Below are 13,402 nucleotides of genomic sequence, written 5' to 3'. Positions count from 1 at the left end.
AGTTTCTCGATACATTTATAATATAATGGTGCCTCAGACTTTCAGAATAGAAATGTCATAAATCAGCAGAACACATTTTACACTTTATAAAGGCACAGCTTACTGGAGATAAAGGTCATACTGAACAGCTGTGTCCGACAGCCATTGGTCCTTGTACATGCTTTTAGCACAGTTTACAAATTCAATATTATTTGTGACATAGGGTGGTAAGCACTGCAACCCAAAGGGTGTCCTCTGTAAGCTGAAATACTTTCCCTGAAACCATTAGGAGGCACTTCATACCCCACCCATTTATGCCATAGTACTCATGCTAAGTTTACAATAGTTAGACCTCCTCATGCTTGAACACAAATTTCTCTCCGTTCAGGTTTTTTTGTTTCTGCACCGGTCTTGCGAGGCTTGGCTAGAAAAGTGTCGAGCAGGATGGGGAAATGAGACTGAGTTAAACACTTAAAACATTTATAATGCAAGTTCCCTGTAGGAGCCTAGACTCCAGGGTCCAGTACACACCAGGGGACTCTATGAAAATAATTTAACTGTATAAATATAATATTTTTCCTGTTTCAGAATGATAAGAAGAAATCAGAGAATGAAGAGGAAGAAGGAAGTGATGATGAGGAGGAAGAAGAAACAGATGCTCCATTAGATAGTGAACAGTCTGAGGACCAAGTGGAAGAATGTCTGGAGAACAACTGGAATATAGTACAATATCTTCCCCAGGCAGCCTCGTGTCAGAGCTATTTCCTGATGATTGTTTCTGGTAATGTTGCATTTGCTCTAGACCACTGTATTTCTTTATGGACTCGGTTGGTGTGCCATGTAGAAGCTTATTCAGATGAAAATTGAAACTGCTCTTCATAATTGCAGTCTACACTCTTAGGGTGGTATTTAGTGTGGCCAATCCCGGGATCGAGATCGGCGGGATCCCGGGATTTGGCCTAAAAAAGTCCGGGATTTCAATCCCGGGATTGGAGAATCTAATCCCGGGATTTCGGGATTAGACTGCGCATGCGCAGTCTAATGCCGGGCAGCGTCTGAGCACTCGCTCAGACGCTGCCCAGCTGTTCCCGTAACCTGACCCGGCGTGCGGCCTGTGTAGCGTGACAGTAGAGGTCACGCTGCGCAGGCCACACGTCACCAGTGACCGCCTACCCGCCTCTTCTCCGCCAGCACGCCGGCCTGACTCCGCCCGCCGGCCTGACTCCGCCCGCCTGCCCGCCTCTTCTCCGCCGCCCGCCTGCTGTCTTCTATGGAGGTGCACTTGCCGGGAGGCACCGTGCACCTCCAAACCCACTCCCGGCCGCCCGCACCCTAATGTAAGTAGATGTGTGGGTCGGCCGGGGTGGGTCCTATGCTAAAAATGTTTTTTTTTTTTGGTGGGGATGCCAATCCCGGGAATCCCGGGATTGAGCATTTTTCAATCCCGGATACCGGGATTGAAAAAATGCCCCGGGATTGGCATCCCTAGTGGTATTCAATCCCAGATTCTGACTCACAGTAGGAATCCCGGGTCGTTTTTGCTCACCTTGACAAACTCGACAGCTGGAATTCAATGTTCCGTCTGTGGAGTGCCTGAAAGTAGGTGTGGCTGCAAAACATCGAGAAATGGCCGGGAATCCGCCGCCATTTACAACAAAACAGGTCCGACTTGTTTTTAAATGGGATCAGTTTTGTCAGAATCTGCCTTCAATGCTGTCGGGAACAGCAGCATTGAGTAGGCGGCGGCCACTATTTACCCTGGCGGAAATAGCGCCCAAGATGAAATACCCCCTTTTAGCTGGGTACACACTTGATTTACTGGCATTCATTCCAAAATCTGAACATATGCGGTTAGCAAAACACTGGAGCAATATTAATGAAGGACTGGACAATCATGGTCCGGCCTTCATTCACATAGTACAGATCGCTAACGATGTGCAGCACATGAAACCTGACGCCATCACATGCGACTGCTGGAGCTCGCATATAACGTGTAGGCAAAGAGCAATGTAGCCACAATTACATTACGAAATTGCATAGCTGCCCAACATCGCCCCAGTGTGTTCCCAGCTTTTTTTCTTTTGTCCAGCTGTGATGAGTTTTTATAAAAAGTTGACTCTGCTGCTATAGAGTTTGAAGATCAGGAAAGTAGTTATCCAATGGGTAAACATACTGACCAAAAAGTAATAGGTAATGCTTGAGGGGTGGATTCCCTATGCCTCGGTAAGTTCTGTAGTTGTTAATGATCTTGTTGGTCCTGACTGAGTTTTCTTTCTTTCCCTAGCGTACATTGTGGCTGTGTATCATAGTATGCGGCAGGAGATGAGACGAAATGCTCCTGGAAACACCCCAATCAAGCGTCGGCAGGACAGCCAGCTCTCCCAAGAGACATTGGGTGAAACTGGGGCCTTGCCTGGTAAGAGGCCTGTTTTTAGAGTTCATGACACTCGTTTGGAATGCTTGATTATTTATATGAATCAGCAGTCATTTTAGGGCTTACAGCATTGTTTGCATTAAAGGCTGTATCATTTATATGAGTTATTCTTGGTTATCCAGGTGAGGACACTGAATTCCACCACTGCAGTATTTCCAAATTCAGGCCCTTCCTCATGCTGGAGGCTACAGAAAGAACCAATCATGCTCTCATTATTGATGATGTAATGTGCTCCTCACTGGCTTTTCTAATTCCTCCCTAGACTTTCTCCAGTTTATGCTAAAATCGCTTCACTTTTCCTCTCTGGATGCTCTTTGCTAGGTTGCCCATCTCGCCATGTCCACTATCTTTCAGGATTTTTCCTACTGTAGGTCCCCGATCTTTCCTTTTTGTGTCTACCCATATCCCCTATAGACTAATCTCTGTATGAGCAGGACACTGTGTGTACAAATTCACAAATACAAAACTGATACATATACAATCTTCAGTAAACTGTATCTTGCTGTTCCTTTTACAGAACCACAGGGCCATTGTGTGGTGTCTGACTAATGATGATACCATGGTGGTATAGAGCCTGCTATTTATCACTTTCATGTTTAGTACTTTTATTAATTTTCCACCACAGTCATTTTATATTTTCCACTATGGTACTTATGAGGAGCTGACAGCCTCACAGGGTGGTTGTTCAGTAGAAGCCGGCTACCAATGTAGGACAGTGCTCTGAGGCTAGCTTTGACTACCAGCACAGATTAGAGACCTGTAGCCCCTGTCCTAGATCTCCCCCTTCATTGGGAAGGGCCGTAGTGAGTGAAACCACAGTCCTGGTGAGAGGGGGGGTTTAATAGTAGTAGGACAATAAGGCAGACAGTGGTGACTGTTCCGTACTATGGGAAGGGTCAACTCAGTGCAGCATAGTGCCTTAACCATGGTGGGCTTTGGTTGACTGACTGAGCCCTACCAAAACAGAGACCGCTTTATTGTGCCGACTTCGCCTCCCCTGTATAACTTGCTGCAGAGGAGTATGTATTGGGTGTTTTTTGCTAGGAAATTTGAGTCTGATTTTCTGCTTATATTGCTTTGCTCTGAACTGTGCAGGGTTGCTGTTATTAATCTTATATTTCAGGGTCTGAGGAGCCATATTAGAGTCCTAACGTTAAGTGCAGTCCTTAACGCTCTAGATCAGGGACAACTTCTCTTGTGGGAAAGATCGTAAGATTTCAGTCAGACGGGGCCATTGTGGTGGTATACATCAAGATCAAGAGACCAGCAGGTCATACACTAAATATAGCCAAGTGTTCCAGCAATATCCGCATTGTTTGTACTGGGCCTCATTCAAGAAGACGGAAGGTGCTCCACAAAGCAACTTCTGTTAGCATTCCCACTAAAGAGGCCGCTTTGGATGACCCTTCAGTGTCTCACAATGGAATGAAAGAATAAGATTTTTATCATTACATTGAAATTATTTCTTTATATTCATTGGTAAACACTCATGTTCTACTGTTAGGAGAAGAACACACCATGCTGAATTTACTCCTGTCTCCCTCTCCAGTGTATTCAAATCGGATTATCAAATGTATAAAAATCTTACTTGTAGCACTGTATCATTGTATTTTGGTTTGAGAAGTGCTGGAATTTCTAGTCCTTAAATCCTGCAGACATTAATAGTATTACAGTATAGTCCGTACCAAAATATATATATATATAAAAAAAAAATGTCACTTCCATTTAGCATGTCACGGTATAATGTATATGTTTAATGACCTTTATTTTATTTATTTTTTCTTTACACCTTCCTCATCTTTACTTCAGGTCTCATCACCTTTTCTCAGGATTATGTAGCAAATGAGTTAACGCAAAATTTCTTCACAATCACACAAAAAATACAGAAGAAAGTGACCGGAACACGCCATGTCACTGAGCCCTCTGAGATGTTCCCCGTCTTACCTGGGTCCCATCTGCTCCTGAACAACCCAGCTTTGGAGTTCATCAAATATGTCTGTGAGGTGAGAGTGCTGCAACATGCAAAGTGTGGATTGTTAGATATTGATGTTTTGCATGTGCTTAAATCCACTACATTGTTCTGGTTGCATTTGTTGACGTCCAAAATAGTTGACAATGTGGAAATGGCTATGGAGCATAGAAACAAAAAAATCCTACGTTATAATGTCAACTCTTCAGGGTTTCTTAAAGTTTAAAAAAAAAAAAAGTTTTGTGTGAGATGGGATCTAATTAGTATAACCCATTGGCCCTGATTCAGTACTGCTTGCTAAGCAGCGGTTGTTCATGGCTTAACACCGCCCACAGCCAAATTCCCTTCAGTGGTAAGTCAGGCTATACCGACTTTTATTTCCGTCACTGTTCATCAAAGACTGGGTGGGCACTGACATCGTGTGATGTCAGCCGCCCGCCCTAAGCAGGCATCGCCAGGGGAACGCCCAGTGTTTTTATGGGGACGCCCATTAAATGCTGGTGTTCTCCTCCTGCTGCAGCCCCCTGCACACCCCCGGCCCTCTCTTCCTGTAGTAAACCCTGCCATGTAACTTGCCAAAACTAATGCGCAAACTCAGACCATCAGGGTCGAATTCAGATCATAATGAGTGCTCCTGAATCGGCCCCTTTGTGTGAAGCCATCTTTTGCATTTGCGGAGTTCCTAATGTTCTTTTGCATCAGGACATTTCGTCCAGCTTTCTGTCAGAGCATTGCAGATTTGTATAAAGAGAGCGTTCTTTCTCTATAGACACAAGACTCTAGAATGACTGATGATCTCGTTACATAAAATCTGGGGGACACTGCATGTCTTTACTATGGATGAGTTGTCTGGCACAGAAGTGTAGGCAATAAAAAGTTGGGGAAAAAAAACCTACACTCCCCACAGCTCATATAACACCTCCTTGTAAATAACACCCATTGTAGTCTATCTCCTACTGACCGCTTTTCCGGCCTGGCAGAGGGGACAGCGATATCCGAGCATGCGCAGACCCTCTGGCTGTGCGCATCGCAGGGATGGGCTTGTATGGGTAAATTTACTAAGATGGGAGATCTATTGAAGATGGGATGTGGACAGTAAGAACTCTCCAGTGTGATGGAAACATTGTTTAGTTGTGGCGCTCCTTTTTTCTAATATAGGGAGAGATGTATAAACCTCTCATTTGCAGAAGTAGGGGAGTTACCCCCCCCCCCCCTCTCTACCCTCCTCTGGCGAGTCCTGTCAGTCGTGCACCCCAGAGCGTAATGTGTTCCTGTGTTCCATGCTCTGGTGATGGGGCAAAGATAACTGCAGCTTTCAAAAATGATAGCTCGAGTTGTAGGACCACTCATGCATTGGTTGATATATCGGTGTGCTATCTTGTTTGTTGCAGCGCTGGTAATGGGAGACCATAGCGTCCCCAGTAATCACTGCTTTCTTACGTGGAGGAGAAGCAGATACCACCCCCAAACCCCCCCCCACACAGTATTTTTGATATTGCTTTTTAATATTAATTATATTGAGCTATATTTGTTTGTTATTTATTTGCACATGGCCAGAACATTTGGAACCCACCATGCTAATATTTTGTGCCTGGTTTCTGCAGGTACTGTCTCTAGATACAAATATAACTAACCAGGTGAACAAGCTAAAGAGAGATCTCTTGCGTCTGATTGATGTGGGGGAGTTTTCGGAGGAGGCGCAGTTTCGGGATCCTTGCCGCTCTTACATCCTTCCGGAGATCATTTGCAGGAACTGTAACTTCTGCCGAGACCTGGACTTGTGCAAGGATCCCTCGCTCAGCCAGGTCTGTCCATTAGCCTGCCTAGAAGTCTATTCTGTATGTGTAACTTCGGTACTGCTTTCCTAGCACGGCGCCCACGATCTAGATTGTATGTGTGGGGCTGATATCTCAAGCATCTCATGCATCTTATGTGTTTGTGCGGCATAAGATGCATGAGATGATGCGATCGACGAGATTTTAACATTGCAAGCATCTCATGCATCTTATGTGTTTGTGCGGCATAAGATGCATGAGATGATGCAATCGACGAGATTTTTACATTGGAATCAATGTAAAAAGGCCCCAAAACCCCAATTTTAATTGCTAACCCCCCCCTCATGGGTGAAATCCCCCCCCCCCCCCCCCCCCATTGTTAACGCCACCCCACTATTGACGCCAACCCGAAGCGCAGCGAGCCTGCGAGGGGCGGCGGTACGCATCCTCCGACCTTTTCATACCCCCACTATCCACGTCGGCGTGGAGTTGATTTTATATAGTGTGGCGAGCGCAGCGAGCCACCGAAGCGTGGCGAGCGGACGCGGAATACATGTAAAGTAGTCCGCGGGGCTCGCCACGCTTCGGGCTCGGTGGCTCGCTGCGCTTGCCATACTATATAAAATCAACTCCACACTGACGTGGATAGTGGGGGTATGAAAAGGTCGGAGGACGCGTATCGCGGGCTCGCTGCGCTCGCCACGCTTCGGGTTGGCGTTGATAGTGCTGGTGGCGTTAACAATGGTTATTGGGGGCTCACGATTTTTTATCTCATGGATGCATAAGATCTATTAGATTAAAAAATCTGGTCCATCGCGTACCTTAAACTTAAGGCATACAATCAATGAGACGGGCGCCGTGCTAGGAAAGCAGTACCGTAACTTCTAATGTATATATGATCTTATTATTGCCATCTATTTGCCACACAGGATGGGTCTGTGCTGCCACAGTGGGTGTGCTCAAACTGCCAGGCAGAGTATGACTCTGACAGCATTGAGATATCGCTGGTTGAAGCTCTGCAGAAGAAGATGATGGCGTTCATGCTGCAAGATTTGGTAGGACTGATTTTATTAGTCTGTGTTATACATGCACGTTTATGTCATGACTGTATGTTTTTACAAGTGTCCCTTGTTCCCAGGTGTGTTTGAAGTGTAAGGGTGTAAAAGAAGCAAATATGCCAGTGTACTGCAGCTGCGCAGGGGACTTCAGCCTGACTATTTCATTGAAGGTACATACACCGTTTGTAGTTAATGGGGTGGTATTATAGAAATGTAATGGGAAGTATACACTGTCTGACTGTTCTATTACTCGTAGGCTCTCATGGAACAAGTAGATGCATTCCGGAATATCGCTCAACATTACCAAATGCCCCATCTATTGGAGACAATCACCTGGCTTGTTCAGCAAAATTCTCACCTGACCTTGTGATTGGATTTACAATGGCCCTGCTCTGTATTGGAGCTGGACCTCGTCAGTATCTGACCCCTTCTTTATATTTGTTATGTGTAAATTAATAAAAGTTTTGTAAAGATAAAGATTTCTTTTTTTATTCTCTTCCCACTGTAGGTGGAATAAAGAGATTAAAATAATAAAAAAAATGTTTCTGTATTCTGAAGTTTAGGGTGTGGATTTGTGTATGTGGATATATAGCCTAAAAATCCTCACTAAGATTGCTAATTCGTTAAGTGTGTGTGATGGGGCTTCTGCAGAATGGTTACACATTTTGATGAGATTCAGTAATGTACCTTTTGGAAAAGGAATAGAATACAACAGTGGTTCCCAACCAGGGCCGGTGCTAGGGTGTCCGGCGCCCTCCTGCAAACCATACATTTTGCGCCCTTTCACATTGCCATTGCAACAAGCAGCAACCCGATTGTGGGAGCTTATGCAACATGCGATCCTATGGAGGATCTCGGGTGCATGTACATGTATGCATACACCATCTCAGTGCTGTGTCCGCAAAATGTTGCAGGACTAAAGGTGCCCATACACGCTGTGAGAATCGCATACGTTATGGGCTAGATGGCATCACACGGCATGCATGCAATGTGTGTGCGATGCGATCTGAAAGCAGTACAAAAAGTAAGTGCAGCATTACACCCCTCGTGTGACTGAGGGGGAAAGGAGGGGAGAGTAGGAGGAGATGGAAGAAGAGGGGAGGAGATAGAGGGGGCGGAGTGTTGAGGACTGGCAGTGGCACTGGCACAGCACACTGAGAAAAGGGAAGGAAGGGGAGGTGGCACTGCTGCCTGTTCATCATTTGCTTGACAGCTGACAGGCGCAGGGAGCAATGGGTAGGGGGCGGATCCGGACATGACATGTCATCCAGGCATTCAGAGACAGCGCTACATGCCTCAGCGCAAGTGTCCGTGAGGAAGAGGGAGCAGGTCGCAGGAGGAGGACAGTGTGTGTGTGGTGCAGAGAGCTGCTCAGCCTCTCCATACTGCCGCCCGCGGTGCAGGGAGCAGCTCTTTATTCTGCTGCCCGCCTGCTGTCAGACAGGCGCTGCGGGCAGTGTGCAGGAGGCAGTGACAGTGAGGGCTGAGGCAGCTTTAGCAGAGCAGGGAGGGAGACAGCGCCTTTTCAGCATGGCGCCTCCCTGCTTTGCAGGAGCTGCTGAGTGGGTAGCGCCGGCCCTGTTCCCTACCCTGGTCCTCAAGTACCCCCAACAGTGCATGTTTTGCAGGTCTCCACACAGAATCGCAAGTGCTATAATTAGCTCCACCTGTGGATCTTTTCAAATGTGCCTGAATAATGAGTGCACCTGCAGGGTGACCTGGAAAACGTGCACTGTTGGGGGTACTTGAGGACCAGGGTTGGGAACCACTGGAATACAAGATACACCTTTTTGAAGACCTTTTATTAAATAGATTAAAAAGATATAAATGATTCACATGCCGAAAAAAAACAGTGTATATTTTTTATCTAATTAGTTTTGTTTTTTTTTGTGTAAACAAAAAAATTTAAAACCGCCAGATATCAAGATTTGTGACTGTTGTTCATTATCTTGCTATCCAATTATAGGCCATCTTTTTATCGGTCAAAAAAGGTTCCGGGGTAAATTCTCAATCTCGTGTTATTTCGACACCGATAGTTGCTTATTATGCTTCAGGTGCCTGATAATTGCTCTGCATCGGATAGCACTGATAGCTGCAGTAAATTACCACACCTTATTGGATAACACCTATATGTACTTCCAACTAGAGCAAGGGTGATCAATAAGTGTAGCGACTGCTATGGAACTATACATCCCAGCATGCTCTGGCGCTGTGGCAGGGCATGCGTTTCATAATTCCACAGCAGCTGGGGGGCCGTCTTGATTACACATTTCCTATAGCAGGTATGGGCAACGTGGCTCCTCAGCTGTGGTAAAACTGCACATCCCAGCATGCATTGCTACAGTTTTAGCATTCCCTAATAGATTGTACGCTTGCCCCTGTCTGTTTGTTTCTACCCCCATTTAATCACTGTTGTTTCCAATTGTAAAGCGCAACGGAATATGCTACCCTATGTAAGAAACTATAAATGAAATAAATAATTAGTGCCACTGAATCTATTTTATTATTTACTTAACGTGCTCCAGATAGGTGATATGGAAACCAAATAGTGCATGTTTTCCAGGAGAACCTGTTTTTAGCAACACTGTTCTAAAGACATTGCAGCAGACCAGGTTTTAAAGCTATACATTTTTGAGCACAGGTGATTTAATTAGTACCTTAGTCCATTTGATGTAACCATCTGGGTAGCAGATATATCCTTAAGAAATCAGTGAGCGTGTACCAGCGATTAGTCTGGGGAATTATGTCGTTCAGACATATCACAACACAGCCAATGGCCAATAACTCTGAAGATATATCAGCGTATTTTGCTGTGTGTGGGTGATCTGGCTACTGCCCGCACAAGGAGACAGTGATGATTGACAGTTTTATTGGGTGGGCGCATGTAAACGCATCTGCCCAGTTGTAACTTCAGGATAGATCGGACAGTGTGTGTGGAGAATATGCTGCCAATCTTTCAAGAGATACAGTGGCAGATTGATTGCTCTGTAGAGATATCTACTAGTGTGTACCCATCCTAATGGTGGAATTGGGGAACATCTGCACTAGAGATCCACAAAATATCCTGTGGCACCAGCAATCTTTCTGTGATGGAAGTTTAGATCCCATTTCCTTGCCATTTTGGGGTTTGGTCCAGATAAGAGACCAGAGATCATAACCTCCCCACCAAGTATTTTGTGCATTGTGTTACTGATATTTGTAGAAACAGGCAAGTCTACATATATAAAGATACAGCGTTCTGATGCCATTACTTAGCTCTTAATCTTGGTCATGTGTAATGTTTATGCATGATGGCTTTAGATCAGGGCTGGGCAATTGCGGCCCTCCAGATGTTGATGAACTACACATCCCAGGATGCTTTGCATTAGTTTTGCTATGTGGCCATGCTGAAACTGATGCAAGGCATGCTGGTATGTGTAGTTCATCAACATCTGGAGGGCCGCAATTGCCCAGCCCTGCTTTAGAGAAACTGATCAATGGAGCAGAGACCGTATTCTCCGGGCTGATTATCTCATCATTTAGAATTTCTGGAACAACAAGAAAAAATATTTTGGTTCTAGGCTTATGCAATATCATAAAAGGTCAAAATGATGGGGGTTATTCAGACCTGATCGCAAGGCTGCTAAATTGCAGAGCCCTGCAATCAGGTAATCACCACCCAGCCAGAGTGAAATCCCACAACGTACAAGCCTGTAAATTACTTTTAATTGCTTGCGAAAATTAGCTGGATTGTCTGCAAATCCATACGCATGACACGACCAAATGATTTTCCCAGTGTGTGCAGTCTGTAGTCTGTATGTAGCCCAGGATTTGGCTGCTGTGATAGAGGCAGGCTGATCGGGGCCAGAGCTGACGTCACACACCCTCCCTCCTAATACCTGGGTATGCCTTTGTTTTTTCTGACACTCCCAGAAAATGACCTTTTAACAACCCCCAAATGCTGTCTTTCTGTCAATCAATGCATACTATGATCCATAGTCTATCGATAATCGCCCGGCTTACAAATTTGAAGCCATGTAATCAGGTCTTAATACCCTCCTAAAGCAGCCGTTACCAACCTCGGGGTTGTCATTCTCAGTAAGTACTTCTACTGAATATTTCTTGTTTAAAATTTCTAACTGCTCTCCACCATGATTTTGTGTATGTACGGTAAATAATGTATGCACATTCACGATAATCAGATCCTTTTACTGTTTCTCGGATCTGCCAGAACAGAAGCTGGCTGGCTTTTAGCATTGGATGCATAAATGGTCCTGACTTTTCTACCACTGCATGGTAATGCCAAAATGGCTGTGGTGGAAAATCTGCAGGCGCTGCGATGTGGTTTAAATGTGTAATGAAGCCTTGTTCAAAATTGGGAATTACTGTGCCAAAATCCTCTGATTCCACATAAACTGTAGAATTTGTGGGTTTTCCACACACGTGAACCCCTAATTTTGCATTTTCTCATGGACATTAGTTTTATATGTTCGATTATATCTATTGTAATATGTCCCCAATGCAGATTATGCTACACATAGTGCCCAAATTTCACATGCTGCACAATAGTGCTCACAATTCATGTTCTACCACACAGTAGTGCTTCTTATTCATATTATGCTGCACAGTAGTGCCCACAATTTGCGTTATGCTAGCAGGGCCCTCCTACCTCCATGTCGGTTTGTTTCTACCCAGTTTGTTTAATCACTGTTATTCCCAATGATAAAGCGCAACGGAATATGCTTCTCTATATAAGAAACTGTAAATAAATAAATACCCACATTTCATGTTATGCCCCACAATAGTGCTTTATATTTGTTACACAACACAGTGATGCTCCTTATTCCCATAATGCCACACACTTGAGCCCCTTGTTCACATTATGCCATACAGTAGTGTTTATCTTTCATGTAATTCCCTTTATTCACATGTCACAGACTATTTCCCCTTATTCACATTATGGGGTATTCAACTGACACCCCCCTCCCGCATACACCAATTCCCCTTGCTCCATTTTTGGAGTGAGGGGGAATCGGCGTATGCGGCCGCAGAAGCAGCGAGACTCGCAGCTGAATGCAGTGGGCTCCCTGCATTAGCCACAAGCTTCGCTGTTTGGTGACAGCGAGGATTTCCCTGGAACATAGAATAGGGTGAGGGGGATCGCTGGTTTTCTGCCATCCCAGCAATTTAACCCCCTCGCCGGCCGCATTGAATACGGGCCTATACTGCAGCAGTGCCCCTGTTCTAAGCATATTTGTCTTGCTACATACTGCATGGAAAAGCTATGGACACAACTCAGCTCAAAGTGCTTCATCAATCCATGAGAGTTGACAATGCTTTATTAAGCCCACCACCACCTTGACAGTGAACCAAGATTCAAAGGTCGTATGGAGGGGACAGCGCTAAAAGTACACCACAATCCTGCCCTCTCCTCTAGGAAGAGGAAAGGTTTGTTGAAGCCTTGCCTACTCTTCCACAACATTCAGGAGCGTAGACAAGGATGAAGAAACTCCTGTAATACCCTTTTTACACCCAAAATCCCGGATCTGACCCGGCATTTGGAACAAGGATCCAAGCCAGGTCGGATCTGAGATTTACCCCATTTACACTGCGGTGCCTACCCGCAGTGTAGTCTCCAAGCGCCGGGACTGCTAGTTGGACGTCCCACATTCATGTAAACTTGAGCCAGGTCGGATGACCTGGCGTACCTGTTTACACCGCCCTACCCAGTTCCTAGCCATGTTCTAACCAGGTCCTGACCTGGTTAGAACATGGCTAGGAACTGGGTCCTATGTAAAGGGACACGGCGTGACTCATTAACATCGCCGATGACACAGGTTTTTTGTGCCGGGGTAAAAGGGGTATAACTCTTCCTGTTTGGCAGAAAAGCAATGGGTCAATCTAATTAGCCATCATAATCTCAAAGCAGTTAGATTCCCTTCCCCAGGGGGACCTTTCCCATCATGTACTGGGTCCACATCTACCTGGGAATATAAACCTGTGGCAAGTACAGTGAGCCACTGTGCCTGAAGCTTGGCGAGCAAAACTAACCCATGAGGGCTGCAGCCAAAATAAAAGAAAATAATCTACACCAACCTAAATTACAGACAAAATACAAATTCTGTAAGGGCATCTAACACCTTCCCCTAACGTAACATCCAGGTCCTTTCCACAAAGGTATAATAGTCACAACCCTAATATCACAGGT

The 13,402-nt window shown here is 45.2% G+C and overlaps 1 protein-coding gene across 1 annotated transcript in view; it reads left to right on the top strand.

Moving 5' to 3' along the window:
- POLE (DNA polymerase epsilon, catalytic subunit) overlaps positions 1-7,663 on the top strand; it is a 76,850-nt gene extending 69,187 nt beyond the window's left edge. The window contains exons 43-49 of the mRNA XM_083145306.1: positions 568-760; positions 2,264-2,395; positions 4,223-4,416; positions 5,987-6,187; positions 7,087-7,212; positions 7,296-7,385; positions 7,472-7,663. Of these exons, the coding sequence (XP_083001432.1) occupies positions 568-760; positions 2,264-2,395; positions 4,223-4,416; positions 5,987-6,187; positions 7,087-7,212; positions 7,296-7,385; positions 7,472-7,585 (1,050 nt within the window). The 3' untranslated portion in view covers positions 7,586-7,663. The remainder of the gene's footprint in view (positions 1-567; positions 761-2,263; positions 2,396-4,222; positions 4,417-5,986; positions 6,188-7,086; positions 7,213-7,295; positions 7,386-7,471) is intronic.
- The last annotated feature ends 5,739 nt before the right edge of the window (positions 7,664-13,402 follow it).

The sequence above is a fragment of the Crinia signifera genome, chromosome 1 (assembly GCF_055691185.1).
Source record: "Crinia signifera chromosome 1, ASM5569118v1, whole genome shotgun sequence".
Lineage (NCBI taxonomy): Eukaryota > Metazoa > Chordata > Amphibia > Anura > Myobatrachidae > Crinia > Crinia signifera.
This window is presented reverse-complemented; position numbering and strand designations above follow the sequence as displayed.